This window comes from Anneissia japonica, unplaced genomic scaffold, assembly GCF_011630105.1.
Source record: "Anneissia japonica isolate Jap-2015-1 unplaced genomic scaffold, ASM1163010v1 scaffold284983_len440753_cov197, whole genome shotgun sequence".
Lineage (NCBI taxonomy): Eukaryota > Metazoa > Echinodermata > Crinoidea > Comatulida > Comatulidae > Anneissia > Anneissia japonica.
The window spans coordinates 405866-426778 of record NW_022682882.1 but is presented as its reverse complement, the minus strand read 5'-3'; the positions used below and the strand labels follow the sequence as shown (position 1 = coordinate 426778).

Sequence of the window (20913 nt, the reverse complement as noted above, 5' to 3'; positions counted from 1 at the left end):
TACTTATACAGAATTTTACTATATTATAGGCATAGGCTAGGACCAGGCCTCCTACTATAGTATAGACGCCTAGTCCAAGACCTTGTTGCAAATCCCAACCCACATAAGCCTGGCCTATAATGCCAAGCACAGGGCTCGTGATCGCGGTACCCTGACCATTAAAAAATTAGCAGACGCACTGGGAAGCGTTGTTCACGGAATTGGACTGTTCCATTAATGATGGGGGAATCACCCCATAGATTATCAGTTATTTATTACGGATGATAGACAAGTATCATCCTTCATTCGGTTACCATGAATGAATGTAGGCCTACTTTCTTGTTCGCTAAAACTTGGCAAGTGGAAGATCATATTGACGTTTAATTATCTATCAAAATAACTAAGAAAAACTGCAGAGTTGTGGACAAAAGATTTCCTGCTGCTGTATTGTATTTTAGCCGACGAAATCTAACTGATTTTTTGGACAGGTATATTCAGTAGATGCAATGTTCCAAACTTCATTAGAACATCGCGTACGTATTGCGTTTATGAAATCAACATCTTTACCAGTTGTCTTGCCTGCATTCTTCATTTTTTTTACCATTTTTTTTTTCGTAGTCATGTAGACTAATATAATGATCCTTTTGTCTAAAATTTGCATTCATCTAACAGATTATCTTTGTTTCCCGTATCATGTGTTTGAAAAAAAAAGGTACTTATGTATCGAATGTTAACGACAAATGATTCTTCTCATATATATTAATACTACATAAATTAAATCATCCAGTAGGCCTAACAGAATTTCTTTTAATACAGAGTGGTGAAGATGGATACTCTACCTGCATTCGGATTCTCCGGCGTTTTTACGAGTCCCTGTCTTACTCACTCTTTGGTGGCGCTGTCCGAATGAGAAAAACATTAAGGGGAAACGTTGATGGCGCAATACTCATAACAAAAATGAAAAATAAACACACTGTAAACGGAACAAGCTCATTCCAGGTCAATAACTAAGACGCAATTGTACCTCCCTGAAAGGTAGATGGTCAATCGATTATGGAAATGAATGAATTATGAATGAATCTTTTGTTTTGTGTCTAATTGCTCACTTAAAAAAATATCTTTAGCCGAGCTGTTGATATCTTTGCGATAAATCTTCCTAGGACAAAGTTCATCTGATGATAATAACATGGTCGGAGCAGCCTATCTAGGCCTTGTTGGCAGGATAAAGCCATTGTTTGCAAATCAGGTTTATGTTGCAATATCGTAGCAAACGCAATTGCACACAGTGAGTGTCTTTTGATGAGTTCGCATGGAATTGTGTGCCTAAAGGCTCGTTCGCTGGATACCATCATCTACAGGTCTTCATAGTTTAGGTATGTAGGTATATTCTTAAAATGAGTTACAATTGCAATACTTATGAATCCATGACCTACTCACGTTTGACAGCGTATACTCTAAGTTGTTAGTTACTTCGAACCTTGTGCCACTCGCCAGTGCTTAATGATATTATATGAATCTTAAGAAAATAGGAAGTGGATATGTACGTGACCGTTAACAAATCAGTAAAAATAAACGATATAGGCCTATCTAGTCTCTTTTTTAAAATAGTGCATTTATATGGTGTATTTCCTATAGGCCCAATTTTAATATTTATAGTTATAACAGGGAACAGTTAAAAAAATTTCACTGTTCCCTGGTGGTTATAACACTCGGGGAACAGTTAAGTGACTTATTGTTGGCAGTGGCTATCGGCACTGCCGCTGCTGCCGCAGTGCGAAAAAAAGCTGCTGTTTTCTTTCGGTGCTGCTGCAGTGCCAAAAAGCTGGAGTTTTCCATCAGCACTGCCACAGTCGAAAGGTGGAGTTTAATCGATCATGTGATCCACTAGTGAGATCATGTTAAAAGTGTATATCATGTTAAAGACAAAATAAATAATAAGTTGGAAACTGTACTTCTGCATTCTAAATTTTCGCAATCTGTTTCACCCCACTGATAGGTTTTAAAAAAAAATGTGTCTAATAAGATATCTCCAATTTATTAAAAAAAGAAAGTAGAACTAGAAAAACGAAGCTTTACAGATGCTTCTCTTCCTGCTAAACTGTCTGCCAGATGTGATAAACTCCACAGATATAGGCTGCCTTGCAGATGATTATCTAACCTATTCTATTATCAGAAGATTAAATTGTTATACAGTTTGGTGGTGCGGTAGACACAGTCAACACAGTGGTGAATTTTGCAACAGGGTCCAATTATTCCCCAGTTTTTAAAAAACCTATCCATAGAGTTCTCTATGACCTATCCAGTGGTTTGTTCAACTTCATTCAATTCATTTTTAAGATGTTTTGCTGGGTACACAATGAATTTTTTGAATGAAACGTACAGTACATTCAGCAATAAATCTCAACTAATTTTCAAACTGAACTGCCATTAAAAAGTGTATCATTTTGACTTTAATAATTGATAATTATATTTTGTAAATCATGTTCTTCTAATTATAATGTCGCTATTTCTTGTAATTTTGTAGTAGATTTGTATCATATATAGTATTTAAATATTCTAATTAATTTTAATTTATTCTTAATTTACATTTAATTCTTGTGTATTTCAATAAGCTTCTTGTCAGTTTGTTCTGTTTGGTGGTCCTTGTTTGGTTGTTATGTATTATTATACAAGCATTTTAACTTTGTGCTCCACTTGTTATGCCATTTTTATTATACCTAAAATAAATACTTTTTTAGCATATGATACTGTATTAGAAATTGGTGCTTTTCATTGATAAAAACATAGCCTAAATGAAGAAATTGATATCATTTTGAGGATATCTCAGTGTCTTATTGAATATATTTAATATCATAAAACAAAATTACACAATAAAAGTCCATAGCACCCAAAAGCTGGATTGAGGATACACAGAACATACATGAAAACACATTACTGTACTTTATATAACAAGTCATACAAAAATATAATTTAAGCAAGCAAAACATCAAATTTACAAAAAAGAAAAATTTGGTAAAGGTAAATTATTATAAAATAAAAATATCACCAAACATTAACATCCCAGGATCAAAAGCAATCACAAGATCAAAAGACTATTTAAAGATATTTTGTCGTGGGGAGGGAAACCCCCAAAAATCCAATTAACACATTGAAGAGCTAAACTGAAAGAATAATATGCACCTTTACAAATATTATATTAATTTAATTGGTTGAATGCAGGTCACATGGGATTTAATTATATAATGGAGATGTAGCTCGTAGCTTCCAATCCCAGGGTCCTGGGTTTAAAACCTTTGACAGCACAGGATTTTTTCTCACGACTAAAACACATCTGCACTACCTAAGATTCGTAATGAGACTTTAGTTGATAGATTATTCCATTCATAAGAGAGCCCCTGAATATCATCTGACCTCCTAGGACAGGGGTGGGTATTAAAATTGATCGGTGGGCCAAAGTGAATTTTTGTTTCAACTCGAGGGCCACACCTAAACTTTGATTGTTCAGTATACTTCCAAAAACCCTCATACACTGTTTTATGGCAACTTTATGCTCAGTTTTACTATAACTTTTTACAGATGATTGGCGCCGGGCCGAAAAAACAAGATGTTTTCTAGCCAAATATGGTTTTGTGGGCTGCAAAAAAAACACAGTCGGGCCACACACAGCCCACAGCCCGTACATTGCCGACCTGTGTCCTAGGATGTGCTGGGAATGTTTCCATCTAAAGTTATGTTTTTTTAACAAAATTTTAAAATGCAAAAAAAGAAAAAAATTCTCAAGTGCAATGCAAGAAAAAATTAGAATTATTTTTTTTTCATATTCTGAGTTTTAATTGAAAGTTAATAATTTACTTTAAAAAACCATGATTCATGAATTTTTCTTACATCTACTGGTACTGTTTAGATTGTGGAAAGACAATTTGAGATGAGTCGTATGTGTAAAAGTGCAATTATAGGCTTCAGTTGCCTCGTATTCATCACATTCCTAGCATGGTCTGCTAGCAATCCTGCGGAATCTACTAAACAGTTGTAAGTATTTTACCCTATTTATTTAGGTATATCATGGTCAGGGGTGAATACAGGATTTATAAAAAAGGTGGGGGGGTGGGAGATGCACAATTGATGTTTCGTAAATGGCGAGTATTTTTGTTGCTGAGTGGTGAGGCCCCAAGGTGGGGTGGGTTTCGAAGTTTGGGAGTCCCACCCCTCCTTTGATAAGAACAGTTTAAAAATCGAGACCTTGAAGGTGTTTATATATTGGTACTGTATTTGTCTTTAACAGGACGCTGTTGGTGAAGTTATTTCAATTAGCTATTGTTCATGTTGTATAATGTTAAATTTCCTGCTGATTAATTAATACAAACAAGTTGTACTGAGTCTGGTTAAAGACAACTTCATTTCTTGCTTCGACAATGTTAATGAAAATTTTTATTTATCTAATTCATTTCGGCAACAACAACAATTACAAAATCAGAACAAATACAAAGCTGAGGCTGGACTAAATAAAGACAACTTGATTTCAATTGCTTCGAATAATGTTTAAAAAAGTGAAAATTAATTTTTTTAAATATTTTTTTTAATTTTATTCATTTTAGGCAACAAAAACAATACAAAATCAGAACAAATACATAAAAGCCAAGGCTGGACTAGATTAAGACAACTTGTTTTCTTGCTTCAAACAATGTAAAAAAAAAGAAATATAATTTTTTGAATTTTTAAAAAATTGTATTCATTTCGGCAACAAACAATACAAAATCAGAACAAATACGTAAAAGCTGAGGCTGGACTGGATAAAGACATCTTGATTTCTTGCTTCGAACAATGTTTTAAAAAATTATTTTATTTATTTATTTTTGTTATTCATTTCGGCAACAACAAAACAAAATCAGAACTGGACAAATATAACTTGATTTCTTGCTTCGAACAATGAAAAAAAAATGACAATTTTTTTATTATTATTTTTTTTTATTCATTTCGGCAACAACAACAACAATACAAAATCAGAACAAATGCATAAAAGCCAAGGCTGGACTGGATAAAGACAATTTTGATTTCTTGCTTCGAACAATGTTAAAAAAAATGAAATTTTTTTTAATTTGTTTTTTTTTTTATTCATTTCGGCAACAACAACAATACAAAATCAGAACAAATCATAAAAGCCGAGGAAAACCAGAAGTATAAAAACACTGTCACCGGTAAGTTGTCCTACTCCAGAATTTCAAAAAGATAAACAACAGGAATAATAAAATAGAAACAATAAAATTCAAAATACACTATGACACTTAAAATATTGCTTTAAAGAAAGTTTTATAAGAGCCATTAACGTTAAACATACAATTCATCGATCTCTCTGGGGACGGAATTCCAGGTTCTGGTGAATCGGGTAAGAATACAGAATTTAGACATTGTTGTTGAGCGTAAATGCATCTGAGGATTTCATGCCGGTTAATAACGTCTAACAAATTATAATTAATAGAATTTTGGTAAATTAAAATATTGCATACAAACAGAACAGTGAAATAATCCCTGATGGCATTGGTGGTCGTAATATGAATAGTGCCTAGTCTTCCCTCATACGACTGTTCAAGGATATGTTGATGTAAAATCAAACCGGAAGCCCTTTTCTGAATTTCCTCAATCATTTGGATCTGAAATTTTCGATAGTGATACCACACCTTACAGCGATACTGAAGATGAGGGTGGACTAGGCCCTGATACAGTCTAAAGAGAACAGTTGTAGAACAACCCCTAGCAATTGCTCTAACAACACTCAATTAGCAATTGCTCTAACAACACTCAATTAGCAATTGCTCTAACAACACTCAATTAGCAATTGCTCTAACAAAACTCAATTAGCAATTGCTCTAACAACACTCAATTAGCAATTGCTCTAACAACACTCAGTTAGCAATTGCTCTAACAAAACTCAATTTTTGATTGCACTTTTTTGAGACTTTGTGAAGTTGTTTCTGTGAAGTTGTTTCGACCAAGAGAGGTCATTGGATATGGAGCTCAGTTTTAAATGCTTAACCCGTACTTATCCGAGGTTAGAGATTTCCCCCTGTTAATAACTAAGACATTACATTTACTAGGGATTAATACAAGATTATTGAACTCTCTGCAGAGATCTAATATGGTGAATTAAATGAAATTTGGGAAAGACCTACAGTACAACGATCATCAAATGAATGATGTTTTTTGGAGGTGCCAAAGAGGGGATGCAAAACCGCCTGAGGCCGCCTCTCTCCTTCCCCCCACCCCCTCGCTTTGTTCTGTAAATTTTCATCTGATCATGGTAATGAAAATATTAATAAGACTAGAAATTGCAAATTGCAAGTGAAGTGCTGCGAAGTACAACTGCATATTAATGTTCTTCGATCAAAATTATTTATGCGAGTCAAGTGAAAATAATGAATAATAAAAATATAACAAATAATATGAGACACGACCCATTGTCTATATTAGAACACTTCTCATTGGGTAACAAAGTCGTAATTTTTCATTTTTGTCAAAAAGTGTCTATAGTGGTGAATTATGGTTTAGTTTTTTTAAAATAAAGTTTCAAAAATTTCTGTGTATGTGGAAAATGTAGTTAATTACCAAAGGTTACAATTTTTATTTTGAAGACTGCATGGTCTAGGAAGTCGATTCATATGAATAATATATTTTTAAAATAGTCTCTCTTAACATCCTACTTTCATCCCTAGCACCACTTCCAGAATAATAGTATAGCAAAGTGCAATACAGGGTTCTTGAACCAAATTAACAGTTTTTAATATCTGAACACAAAGCTTACCCTCTATTTCACTGTCCTCCTGTAGGCCCCACCAATAATTTGCAAAGAAGTTTGAAAATTGATTTTGAAAAAACAACTGGCTGATGAATCTTTAGTTGGCTATTGTTTATTTGTGGTCGGAAGGTTTTATATCTGTCTCTTATACACATCTAGATGTGTATAAGAGACAGGCACATTCATGTCTGCATGGGACCAGATTACTAATCAGTCATTATTCAAATAGTAACCACAAGGTCAGGATTGAAATCTTATTAACTATTCTATCTGTTAAAGGGTAAGAGACATTATCTGTGTTTGTCTCGTTCTAACCAGACAACTGGTAACTTACCTGATAATAATAGTCTTTTATAGTGTTTAATATGAACTCAATTTTTATATTATTACAATTTGCCTATCAAGGTTTTTGAAGGGTGGGGTGGGGTGAGGGAGATACTGAATAAGAAATACAGTCTAAGACCCCTCCAAATTAAGACCACCACCAAATAAAGACGACTTTTCTGTGGTTAACAAATGTCTTTTATTTTTAATATTCTAATTAGAGACCAAAGCTGATGACAGTGAACCCCCCGGTCCCGAAAGTGGTCTTTAATTGGAGGGAGACCTGCATTTACTGCACTTTAATCAAGGCACAAAAATAGGACAAAGCAAATCAATGGCATAAATTGGTTGCCAATGTCTGAAATAATTTGCTATTTATTTACATTAATTATATTCCTTTTTATCATGTTTGAACAAAAGAGGGGGTGCTCAGGCACTGTGAGCACCACTGCTTATGCCACTGTTATTATCCCTAGGAGGAGGAGGAGATTTTAAGACAACTGATGCTTGTGCATTCGTCAAACATGAAATCACTGCATATGATGCTATATTGATTGATTATTTTTCATGTCATTAAAGATTGTCAATGCCATTTGAAGAAGACCCTGATCATGTGATTACCAGTAAAAAAGGCGATGGTGTAAACGCACAGGACGTGTACAGGAAAAAACCGGACAACATTAATTATCAGGGTATGGGTAATAACAAAACACCGGTGAACGGAATCAAACAGGAATTGAATGTATATCCAGTGGAAAGAGGAAGCAATGGATTAAATGGGCAACCACAGGAAGGTTTTGCCTCCAAAAGACCAGAAACATTTTTCAGTTCACTGAATTTAACGTAATTTATATTTTTTTATTTTATATTATCCTTTTCTATGTTGATATTGCCTCCCCTCTTGAGGAAAAGCTTGACACACATTTCAGGGGTGGATCTGGAATATTGCAAATGGGGGAGCGGGCGGGGAGGGGGAACAATATTTTCAGAAAAAAAATTATTAGCATCTTTATCCACTCTTCTCTATTAAGTACTTTCTCTTTTAATTCATACTATTTGTTTCCATTTTTTAGCCTGTCCAATAATTTTGTTCTTTACCTTCCTCTACCTTGCACCATCATATCTTCTCTGACAATTTAAAACAATCCTCATTTTCTAATACAAAGGCCAATCCATCTCTTTTGTTGTTCTGTTATTTGTTTCATTATCTGTCTTTCTTCTGCCAAATGGATCAAGAAAAATTACACAAACAGAATTCCAATTGGTACTATATCAGGAGTAAGCATAAAAATCTGTCGGAGGGCCAAAGTTAATTTTTTATTTAACACCGAGGGCCGCACCCAAACTTACGTTTCCAGTGAGCTTCCAAAAACCTCTAAGCACTGCTTTTACATCACTTTATTCTCAGTAATTATGTTACTTTTTACTTATGATTGGTGTCGGGTCTAAAAAACAAGATGTTTTCTAGCCAATTTTGATTGGAGGGCCGCAAAAATAGGGTTTTTAATTCATTGTCGCGGCCCACAAAAAAATTGCTGACGGGACGCATGTGGCCCGAGGTAGTAGGGCTAGGTCAGGGGTTGGCATAAAAATCAGTCGGAGGGCCAAAGTGAATTTTTGATTTAACACCAAGGGCCGCACCCAAACGTTGATGTTTCCAGTAAGCTTCCAAAAACCTCCAAGCACTGCTTTTACATCACTTTATTCAACAAGGTGTTTTCTAGCCAGTTTTGACTGGCGGGCCGCAAACATAGGGTTTTTAATTAATTGTCGGGGTCGCAAAAAAATCACTAACGGGCCGCACTTTGCCCACCTGTGTACTATATCAACTATTAAGAGACATGACAGCTCAGGATTCATAATTTGGAAGAAGTCATTTCCGGAAGATCTGTTTTGTGGTGCATATTGGATTGCTGATATGCATAGTTACTGAAGCACTATGGCCATTGTTATTATTGTTACTAATTAAGTTAATTGATTCTGTAAGTTGAAAGAAACCCTACAACATACAATAACTGAAGGTTTGGTTTCAAGCTATAGAATTAATTAATGTATTAGCGTATGGAAACCAATAATTATCCATTGTCATTTTTATTGTTAAATACAGACATATTAAAGCTAGTTGTTGTTGTTATCATTACCATCAATATTCTTATTGTTTTATAATCATATTAGGAATATGAACTTTGATATAATAAAATACAATATAGAAGTTCGAAATGCTAACACCAGTAACATATGCTTTATACATTAATGAAGAAAAAGAAAAATTAAATAAATAAAATAGTTAAACGTTATTATTATATAATGTATATTATATATATTAATATTATATTATATTATTTATGAATTTATCACCATTTGACCAATATATCACTGTAAAACCTCACATAAAATTGTCTTTTATAAATGGAGTACGTAAGAGTTAATATTTTCATTTTTAATCTCATATTTTTTTAAATATTGTCTTTCAGGTTTGCAGATATCCATCTAGAAAATAACTCAATACCCACTGACATCTTTATACAAGCATGTCTGCAGATGGGACCATTTCTTGGTAAGTTTTAAGACCTTAATTTGGACTGAAAAGTGAAAACTTGGACAGCATTCTATTGTCCTAGGGAGGGTGTTTGCTATATTTTTGTGCATTTTGAAGGAAAGATGTAGAGCATGGGCATTAAAGTGGGTCGGAGGGTCAAAGTGAATTTTTGATGTAACACTGATGGCAGAAACAATGACGTTTCCATAAAAATCTGCATGCACTACCTTTATTCACCGATCGTAAAAACAAGGAATTTTTTTTAGCTGAAGATGGTAGGCTGGCTGCACAAATAGGGTTGTCGCTAGCTGCAACAAAATTGCCAAAGGGCCACACATGGCCAGCAGGCCAAACTTTGCCCTCCTGTGATGTAAAGTACCAACAAATGTTTATACTATCAACAACTGACTCCTGAAAAGAAAGCTGCTAAGGCAGACCTTTAAATGAAACATTTTCATTGAAGAATTTGCACCTAAAGTGCAAGGAAATTGTTAGAGTGCTTGATTATCCCCTTATCCTTCAGTCATAGTAGTAGGATGGAGTTCAATAACTTGGTGGTTAAACGTGCCTTCTAATGGGTTCAGTTCCTGTGACCGCAGAATAACAGCTCTATTCCTCAAGCCTCATTTTGAGCCTAGCGTATACGCTATAAGCATAGGAATAACAGTAAATTTATACTAACGATTCATATGAATAATATATTTTTAAAATAGTCTCTCTTAACATCCTACTTTCATCCCTAGCACCACTTCCAGAATAATAGTATAGCAAAGTGCAATACAGGGTTCTTGAACCCAATTAACAGTTTTTAATATCTGAACACAAAGCTTACCCTCTATTTCACTGTCCTCCTGTAGGCCCACCAATAATTTGCAAAGAAGTTTGAAAATTGATTTTGAAAAAACAGCAGGCTGATGAATCTTTAGTTGGCTATTGTTTATTGTGGTCGGAAGGTTTTATATACTGTAGGCGACCAAATTATAAAAAATAATCAACTAAGTCTCGCAAATGTAGAAAATGCTAATCAATTTTCTTGAGGGCCTTTGACTTCGACTGGGGTCCTCGGTGACCTCTATTACCCAAGCCTAAGTTTGTCACTCCCTCTCAAAGTACTTTTAAACTGTGCTGCCCTCTATGGCCTAATTGGAGGCCTTTGATTTTTTTTTTTTATTGTTTTTGAGATTTTATATTGATATTTTATTATGTATTTTTACTTAAATTTATTTGTATTTTTCATCAAATTGCAATAAAGTTTTATCGTATTCGTTTTAGACCGCCCCAAATAAGGGTACACTGTATGTGCCAGATTATTCACCCTGTTGTCAGCCTTAAACATCCTACTGTATGCATTGTGGTTATATCATTTATTGCATTACAGTATAAGCAAATGTATAATTTAAAGTGGATTAGGATTTTTTTTAATCAAGCTCCATTGTTTGCATAGATTGTGCCTACACACAGAGATAAGTATACCCTTGGCTTTCTGTCTTTGCTAGTAGTACTTAATCTTGCTTTAACTAGGTCATGAAAAACATCAGTTGGGGCCCCTACTCGCTGTAAAACTCAATTTCTGTAGGTCAGTAGATGCTAACCAGGTAAACGGGTGAGTTAGTGAATAATTAAGTAACTTTCTTAATAGATAATAGATAGATTACTTTTTTTTCTCTGATTAAAAAAATTAATAAACTTTATATGATTATATTGTGCGAATTTTATTTATATTTCTTTTTTTCACAGGCAAACTTGGTTCAGGAATATCTCTCATTAAAAAAGAGGTTGAAAGTAATCTTCATGTAAGTATGTAATCAAAACATTTTAGTCAAAATATTTAAAAGTATAATGAAAGTATAAATAGTAGCTTATGTTGCTTAACTTACTACAAACTTTTTCAAATTATTTGATAAAACATCACAACGATCGCATTGGCCATGACTTCTGTCAAGTACATATGCGGAAGCAATCTTTTTTTCTGCTGGTAGGATGAGCCTATTGCAAGTTCTAACATAATCACTACGCAACCTACAGTACCTGCAGAAAGAAAAAACTAAAAAAAAAAAGAATCTATTAATCGATCAACCGAATAAAGAATCTATTAATCAATCAGGCGAGTTCTACTAAAGCTCCTCAATGAATCTAAAAACAAATAAATACAATGTTCGATTTTATCCAAAGTTATTTATGTTTTCCCAAGTTATTAAAACATACTATACATTATTTGGCCAAAACAAATTGATTTATTTGCCTTGCGATTGTTGCATCGTAGCCTTTTATGTAAATATATTCCTTAATATTTCTTATTTTAAAAAAAGTGATTATTGATGATCATCGAAACCATTTTTACCATATATTCATCCACAGTTTTAAAAACATTTCTACAATATGGATGAGGCACAATTTATCTGTCATGCCAGTGCTTATAACTGTAGTTGGATTTATATATAGCACTTTACACCGAAATGGTCTCAAACCGCTAGAGGTGTGGACTAGCTTGTACAGTTACTTGCTTCTCCCCTAAGGGTCTCTTCGTGCCTGAGCTACCTGGTAGACCGGTACCAGCTACTCTCGCCTGTCCACAACTGGGGCTGCATGGACCAGTACACTGGGGTAATCCCCCTACTCATCTTGAAAGATGTACTGGGTTCTTCAAAGTGCACATGAGCCAAATTGTGTAAACTGAGTCTATGGTTTATATTCCTTATCCGAGAAGACTTGTTACACCTCCAGAACCATGATAGGCAGGTGTGCTGTTGTGCTGTTCCATTCGGCCGTCCAAATTTACACTTGGATGCAAACACACTCCTCTTCTGCTGTCATTTAGAGGGCATGGTTTACAACAAAATGTTATCCAACCAATGATCATATGACTGTGGATGAATAATATATTGGCAATATATGAAACTTTTGTAAAGTTTACCTTAAACAATTTTTATTATCACTTTTACTAACTAACTAAATCCTTTCCGAGCCACTGGGGCTCATAGGGCTGGAGCTTATCACCAATTTCTGTAGTGTGAAGCGGATGAGAGTTGTACTCCCCCTGGACGGGACACTAGTCCGTCGCAGGTTAATCCCCAGCAGTTTGCTGGTACCCATTGATACAGCTTGGTGGACTGAATCAATGTAGCTAAAGTGCCTTGCCCAAGGACACAAGCGAATCTGTACTTTTACTTTATGTTTATCTTCATTTTTTCAGTTAATATTAAAACTTTTCTTTCTCTTAGGATATCAATAGAAAATTTTTGGAGGACAAGGAAAGCTACCACACGCTGCAAGCTATGATATTATCGGAAATTGATTCAGGTGATGTTATGAAACACCACACCTGTAGTAGGTCTCTCAGGTGGATTAGAAGGTAAGTCTAATATCAGGGCATGATTGATAGCTTAAGGCCACGCTTCCCAAACTATGGGTCGCAACCCAAAAGTGGATCGCCAAACTTTTGCAGTGGGTCGCCAGCAGGTTTGCAAAACGATTTTAAAAAATTGAGTCAGTCAGGCTTGGGCCACACCACGTATTGTTTTACTTTATAAGTATTTCATTCCAAGTCTCAAATATTATGTCCCCCCCCCACACCTCATATCACCTTATTTTGCCAGTTAGTTCCCCCTTCCCCAAACCTTCCCACTAAACCTTTACGCCCTCATCAGCCATCAGCATCCCCTGCCCAACTTCTTGCTACTGTAAAGGAAATCCTTGCCGAGCCACTAGAGCTCATAGTGCTGGAGCTTATCCTAATATGTAGTGTGATATGCATGAGAGTAAAATACTCCCCCTTGGTGGGACGCTGGCCCACCACAGGTTACTCCCACAATTTTCTGGTACCCATTGGTACAGCTGGGTAGACTGAAGTAATGTAGATAAAGTACCTTGCTCAAGGACATAAGCGATATGCACAGTGAAGGATTGAAGAGACCTTTAAGGGAGAAGAAAGTTACTGTGCGAGCTATTCCACACTGCAAGCGCTTTGATACATCGGTATACTGAGCTATATAAATCCAGCCACATTACATTACATTACCTTAGAATTATTAAGGAAGGTAATCTCAGTAAACTGAGGGAGCCCCAGTAATGTATTTGACCGCTCACAGTCACTGAGAGATCCATAGGAACTACAGTATGACATAAGCCTCAGTTACTAGTTTTCTGAAACCTAGGCCTAGGACACTTAATTATGTAGTGAATTACTGGGACATAGCTTGACATAAGCCTTAGTTACTAGTTTTCTGAAACCTAGGCCTAGGGCACTTAATTACGGAGTGAATTAGTGGGACATAGCTTGACATAAGCCTCAGTTACTAGTTTTCTGAAACCTACGCCTAGGGCATTTAATTACGGAGTGAATTACTGGGACATAGCTTGACATAAGCCTCAGTTACTAGTTTTCTGAAACCTAGGCCTAGGGCACTTAATTACGGAGTGAATTACTCGGACATAGCTTGACATAAGCCTCAGTTACTAGTTTTCTGAAACCTAGGGCTAGGGCACTTAATTACGGAGTGAATTACTCGGACATAGTATGTCCTAGGTCAGAGGTTATCTCGGTGGATATAGCTCCTATCCACCGAGAAGATGACCTCTGACCTAGGACATAGCGGATGAGAGTAAAATACTCCTCCTGAGAGTAAAATACTCCCCCTGGGTGGTTACTCTCATCCGCTAGGACATACAGTAGCTTCTATTCACCTAGAAGATGACCTCTGACCTAGGACATCAGTAGCCCATCATTCACCACTTATACAAAGACACAAGTAAAAAATTGTATTTCAACAGGTATTCTTTAATAATATGGTAGATTGCTTACATATGTCCAAATAAATTTGTTTAAGATATCTACTATATGTCATATTTGGTTATGGAGAATATTCAAAATATGTATGAAATGTATGAAATAACATTTTTATTTTTTTTTTTCAGAATGTTTGAGTTCATTGCTATCTTTCTTGAGAAAATAGCAACAGGAGAAAAGGATATGTCAGCAGCTGGACGTAAGTATTTTATTTTTTTTTATCAATTCTCAAAGAAGTAGCAATTAGTTAAAGGAATATTTATTATTATGGTAAAACCTATACCTGAAAATTAGTAACCCATGCTTTTATAACCTACAATAAAATCTGTAATAATGACCCACTTCTCAAATATTAAACTAGTGGGGTTACCATTGGAGTGACAAAATGTATGCACAATTATAGGCCTAAAAATACTAAATCAACATTTTGTCTTTTTAATCTTACAATGTCTGTAAAACAACTGCGTACCATTATTATACAATTATACAATTTGTTTTGAGTACTGTATAATAAATAACAATCAAGTATCTTATAGAGTACTACAGCGTTATGTCACGATACCATGTGATACTACTCTGTTGCTATTATTGCAAAATGAGTTCAACCGGATGCCATTTTCCCCACTGACAAACCATTGATCCCAATTTCTAATGTAATTATTAAGATGTTGTATCTTAGTTTGTCCTTGTAAATTTTGATTGATGATTAAATGTGTGTTCGATAACTAAGGCTACGGTCACACTAGCGTCTCGAGCCTGGCTTGACTCACCGCGGGTGAGATTTCAAGCCAGGCTCGAAATTCTGGGTCGGTCACACTAGTTGGATTGACCTCTAAATTATGAAAGTCGAAACAGCAGAGCCGTAAAGAGAGAGTTTCGCCAATGTTTCACGGGATTCGATATACGCCCGTGTGATTGGGTGGATCGCAATCAAAGATTTTACACCAGACGTGCCCGAACCACTCTTCTTCAACTGATCTTTTATCAGCTTGTATTAGGCTCGCAATGCCTTCGCTTTTGTTTGAATTTGGGCCGTCGTTCTCTTCTCATGTCCGAGACTGGCTAATCTGTCAGCAAGCACGCCAAAACAAGTTTTGTTGTTTGTTTTTTTATTTTCTATCCGGTCTCTCAGCTCGGGTTGGCCCCACAAATCTACCAGGTCAGCAGTTTCCTGGTCGCTCCAAATCAATCGCATTATTATTACTTAAAATTTGAATTAACTTTTATCAAAGGTAATGATTGCGTTTTGATTGAACACACATGAAGAACTTGCAGGTTTTTAATTCAAGAACTTCTAAACGCAACGGCGTCATCGACTGTAATTGGTCGACAGCCGACGATGAAATGTCAATCTCGGTCACGCCAGGGTCAATCCAGGGTCAATATGGGTGCTGAGACGGGATCGAGATAGGTAGATTGAGATCGAGGTCACGCCAGGCGCGAGTCGGTGCAGATGTGGTCACATTACGAAAATCTCACCCGCGGTGAGTCAAGCCAAGCTTGAAACTCTAGTGTGACCGTAGCCTAATATAATGCAAGCTTTAGTGTTTTTAGTACATTTTGATGGTAAAATATTAGATTTTAAAATGCATTAACCAGAAAGTCTATGAAGTCATTCAGGCGTAATGAACGGTAACCAACATCTGGTTGGCAACAGAGGGTGCCACCTGGCATTGTGTCGACACGACTGGGGTACTCTATTTGTATACTTTTATTTGTGTGAGTTAAAAGATACGAGAAGCATGATTCGGTTTAATTTTTCAATGCCCAATTTATGCTTAATGAGTTATTTATTTACTTTAAATATTTATTTGTTATTTAGTATTTATAGCATGTTTCCTTTAGATTACGAAGCGCTTTGTTTTCTTTAGTCATTTGGTCCACATGAAGTGTTGCTGCCATATTGGCGCAGTAGCAGGCAAACCCCACCCGGTACACGTTTATACTCCTGGGTGGAGAGAAGCCATGCAAATAAAGTGCTTTTTTCAAGGACACCTGCGAGGTGCACAGCGAGGGATTGAAACCCCAAACTCCAGGTTGGGATCCCAAACCATTTCCACAGCGCCTAAGTGCTTCCGGCGATGAGCGGCACAGTTCTCTATTAATAACCCATTGTAACCAACCTTAAGCTTTGTCTACACTATCAAATTTCATGTGTCAAAAAAAATGTGATGTGCCCATATATGGGTACGATGACATCATATCAACTAACTAACAACTTGTATCAAAAAAAGTATCACATTTTGATGAGACGCTTTTTTGATGAAATTTGATAGTGTAGACAATGCTTTAAATACCAAACAATGGAATAGAGACCCAGGGTTTCTATCAGAAAATTTACAGTATATCAGAATCTGTACATACATCAATATCAAATCCAACAGATATAGCATAACAAAAATATCATATTTTATATGAAATAAAGTAGAACCCCTCCTTTGGGACACCCCTATTAAGGGGATATCCATATTAAGGGGACATTTTTTTTGCCACGAAATAAGGGAAAGTATATCTTTTAACACTTCGGAAGACCCCTATTCAGGGGACATTAAAAGGGTTTTACTGTATAATAGGTGTAAATTGCTTTCTTTGATAGGAACTTATAATAATCTATGATCTGAAGTACCTTATTATTTTTCATTTTGTAGGTTATGCATATCAACAGTCTATTTCAAAGTATCACAACTTCTTTATCAGAAAAGCTATTTCAGTAAGTAAACATTACCATTCTCAGTGTTTTAAACATATGTTATTTCCAGGCAAAATAAAAGTATAAATAGGACTGAGGCCATTTTATATTTATTTTTTTCAATTTAACTAGACATTTAATTAAATTTAATGCAAGAATGTATAATAAACAATTAAAATAATTCAATGAAAATAATTAAATTTATTTTTATTATTAATTGATTTTGGCAATATGTAAGCATACCTTTAAACTGCATTCAAGCTCAGTATTACAATGTGCATTTTTTTCTAAAGCATTTCAAATTAGTTGCATCTGTAAAATTACAGTGAAATGCAAAAAAAACCTAATATAATATTTTCTCAAGGTTGATAGACTGAAAACCCACTGACCTTCACAGGTTGAGGTCTATTATTAGTAGTATGAACTCTCCACATTGCCCTCACCAATACCATTGCAGTGCTTCAAGATTATTTTACAAAAGGATTTTTATCAATTCTAGGAAGAAAAGCCCTTTGTCCTGTTTTACAAAAATAAATAGTAAGTCTAGTTATTAACCTCCGTTTTTGGTATGTGTGTAAATATGCTAATTGCACATTTGCATAATTAATATTTTACTAATCAGGTAATTTAGGCTAGTTATCCGATAACTAATGTTTGGTAAGTCTGGTTTCAAACTATGCACAATGCAAGATGTTAATAAGAAGATGGCGCCTATTTTTTTTTTAGTACGTGTGTGAATATGCTAATTGCTCAATTGCATAATTAATATTTCACTAACCAGAAAATTTATGCTAAAAACTATCCTAATTCCCAAAGAAAATTTCTAATTTAGGTAAAATAATTTTTTTTTTATCATTGTCACAGTTTCAAACTGATAAGTGTCATCTCCTACTTACCATTTTTCAGAAAAAAAATCACATTGTGGGGAGGCTACAGTATACTTTAACTGTGCAGTGCCAAAGTACCATTTCTAGTTTTTGATTATGTTCAAATATTATTTAATTTTTATTGTTTCAGACTGGTATGAGTATGTTGCCAAAGTACAGCACGTTTCTAATCAGCATGAGTGTTGACCGAGCAGATGCCGATAAACCCAACTTTGAACAAGTATTCAGCCAAGATGTATTACATTATGTTTCAACTTTGAAACCAATATGCAACAATATTAAACAATTTTACACAGATCACAAACTCTCAAACTGAAAATAGGAAACATTTAATGCAATATTTAATTATTTTTTAATATTTATATAATGCATATTATGTGCTTTTATTTTATTGATATTCAACAAAATTGAGATTCCCAAAACTATTTGTTTTTAACTCTTCTTGAGTGAGACGTGAATTTACTGACAGGAAAATGCTCTTTCCATGTATATTTTCATTACAGTACCGTTCGCGGGCAGTGCACTTTTTGATAGCATTTTGCCTGCAGGAATTGCGAATCCACATCCACTAACTGTCCGCACTGGCAAAGCCAGCCCGCAGTGCCTGCTGCCAAGATTTTAGAAATGAACATTATATTGATTGAAAGCTGCCAGAGGCGCCAGCGGTCTGGACTAAGCACACGATATGTGTGTATCTGTACAAAAAAATGTTTGGATCATAATTTTAACCCATAGATTATAATTACAGATAGGCCTAATAAGGTAAATTTGTATTCGAATCATCGACATGATCTCAACAGAAACATATATATACGTTTTAGATATGTATGCCTGTATATTATATTGATACATCATATTTTGTCAATACATAGGTCTGCAATACAATGGAGTTAGCCTGCGGGAAACATTGTGTGTGCGGTGTCCGTAGTGCTCACGGTCTGTACATTACAGTATGCCAAAAATGGGCAAAGAAAAAACTAACCCCTCAGTTTGCCCACAGACAGTGTGTCCGACGAAGTTGACTGTCCGTACTATAATTTGATATTGCCTAAATCACCTGTCTGTGTTTATATGAAATTTTATATACGATCAATTTAACAAAACAGCATTATTCATAAGTGTTTGTGTCATAAAGTGTATACAAAAAAATTTTTAAATTTTTCACCTGCATTTATATTTTACACAATTCATGCAATTTTTAAATGTTAAATTTGAGACAATACATCCCTGGTTAAATTTACAAAACAAAATTCTTAGATTTGTTTTTGCATTGCCAGATTTAAAGAGACCCAGCTAGCTTGAGCCCTCTCCCCCTCTGCCCATCTTTCCCCACTCCCCTCTATATTTTAGAAAAAGCAAAATAAATGGATAAAAAAAAATACACTTAAATTTAAGCGCCATTTCAACCCATCTAATAGTACCATAAATATAAAAATAGTATGACAGCCCCAACCATGCTAGAGTTTGACCCATCACCCTGCGAAATTCACTCTGTGGGCTCCTGGATCCGCCACTGTCTTGCATTACGTTTGTGGCCCTACATTATTTCATAATCCCCCCCCCCCCACCGATAGGTTTGTCAAAATTATATATTGAAGATAAAGGAAAATTCTATTCAAATTTAACACTGGGAGTGCCATTTCTGGCCATCTTGAGGTGCCAAACCATAATTTTTCTTACCTCAGCTACCAACTGAATTAATGTATGCTTTTCTGGGTTTTCTCAAGGTATTGTATCATAATATGCAATTATTTGTGCCAAATTTGAAGTCTCAGGGACTACTTTATTTTAATCATAATTGATTGTTGTCAAAGGTTTTCCTTGTCAATCAATAAGTTTTTATTTGCCAAAATATGTTAAAATCAATGTTCTTATGGAAATTATTTTTGAGTTGTTTTTTTTTGTGTATTTCTATTTTGCATATTTGTGTTGAGATGACTTGTGTGAATGACTTAAAGTCTTATTCAGACTATAACATTTTGTTTGACAAAAGCATGAGACATGCCTAAATATTATATGGTCATGATAATATCACATTGTATCATGACTATATATAGGCACATGACTATATATGGGCCTACAATTATGTATTGTCAAAGAAAATTTGATAGTCTTAGCACAGATCTTTATATTACGTATGAAAAGCCAAAAACTATAATAAGTAATAATTTTAAGTAATAATAGTAATAGCCTATTTTTCAGGCAAAATTGAATTGTTCTCTGCAGTGGAGACTCAGAAATGAGCTGATATTAAACTATTAACACAATAATACTGCAATAGAATACCAAATCACTCCGCTAAACTGCCTAATTTCAAATAGTGTTTAAAGACTGTGACACTATGATGAGTATAATATATGTTGGCTTTTGCTTATAAATTTTACAAAATATTGTTACCGGTACAGCAGGTGCGGATCCTGAAATGTCCAAAACGCAGGGCTGAAAGGGGCCCGATTGACTGACAACACCACCATTTGAGTTTTGTTTTCTAGACACCCGGAAATAACCTCTAAGACGTTTTGATTTCACTAATTTCTCTCTCTTTTTTCTTTCTCTTTTTTTTTATTTTCCAAAAGGGGAGAGGGGAATTCGACCCTGTACATAATTGTGATGCATATGATTTAACCATCTGTAAAGTCGAGTAAGAAATAGTTTGTCTTAGTAGTCATAAAGTAGGGCTCTGTAGATTGTGTATTGATCGAATAAATACTGTTCATGCAAATGAATATGAAGTTACAATGTATTATTGAAGTCAACTTCAGAAATGTCTTAAGCAAAGGCATTTGCAACATATTTATTAATTTATTTTTCAACATTGAATGCTGAAGACCAGCGGCAGGAAATATCAATGGTGGATAAATATTAAAGCTTTTTCATTTCGTATTTTCATGAATTTTTACTTTTGGTACAATACACCTA

At 34.9% G+C, this 20913-nt stretch overlaps 1 protein-coding gene across 2 annotated transcripts; it reads left to right on the top strand.

The window, feature by feature from the left end:
* Window positions 1–937: 937 nt before the first annotated feature.
* On the top strand, window positions 938–18817 carry LOC117111796 (putative protein PLEKHA9). 2 transcript variants are annotated; one of them, XM_033254814.1, is made up of 9 exons: window positions 938–1352; window positions 3884–4008; window positions 7673–7936; window positions 9568–9650; window positions 11370–11425; window positions 12854–12984; window positions 14547–14617; window positions 17067–17128; window positions 18125–18817. In XM_033254814.1, exons 2-9 carry the CDS (start codon window positions 3905–3907, stop codon window positions 18308–18310), a joined length of 957 nt encoding a protein of 318 aa, XP_033110705.1. In that variant the 5' UTR covers window positions 938–1352; window positions 3884–3904; the 3' UTR covers window positions 18311–18817. The 2 variants fall into 2 exon arrangements, with proteins under 2 accessions (XP_033110705.1, XP_033110786.1); XM_033254895.1 differs by lacking the exon at window positions 18125–18817 and adding an exon at window positions 17607–17660.
* The last annotated feature ends 2096 nt before the right edge of the window (window positions 18818–20913 follow it).

What these genes read in the sequence shown, in the direction of transcription:
- LOC117111796 (XM_033254814.1), top strand. Translation starts at nt 3,905, where the DNA reads ATGAGTCGTATGTGTAAAAGTGCAATTATAGGCTTCAGTTGCCTCGTA. An exon ending in TTCAGTTCACTGAATTTAAC is followed by an intron (nt 7,937 to 9,567) that starts GTAATTTATATT and finishes ATTGTCTTTCAG; the next exon opens with GTTTGCAGATATCCATCTAG. An exon ending in GCAGATGGGACCATTTCTTG is followed by an intron (nt 9,651 to 11,369) that starts GTAAGTTTTAAG and finishes TTTTTTTCACAG; the next exon opens with GCAAACTTGGTTCAGGAATA.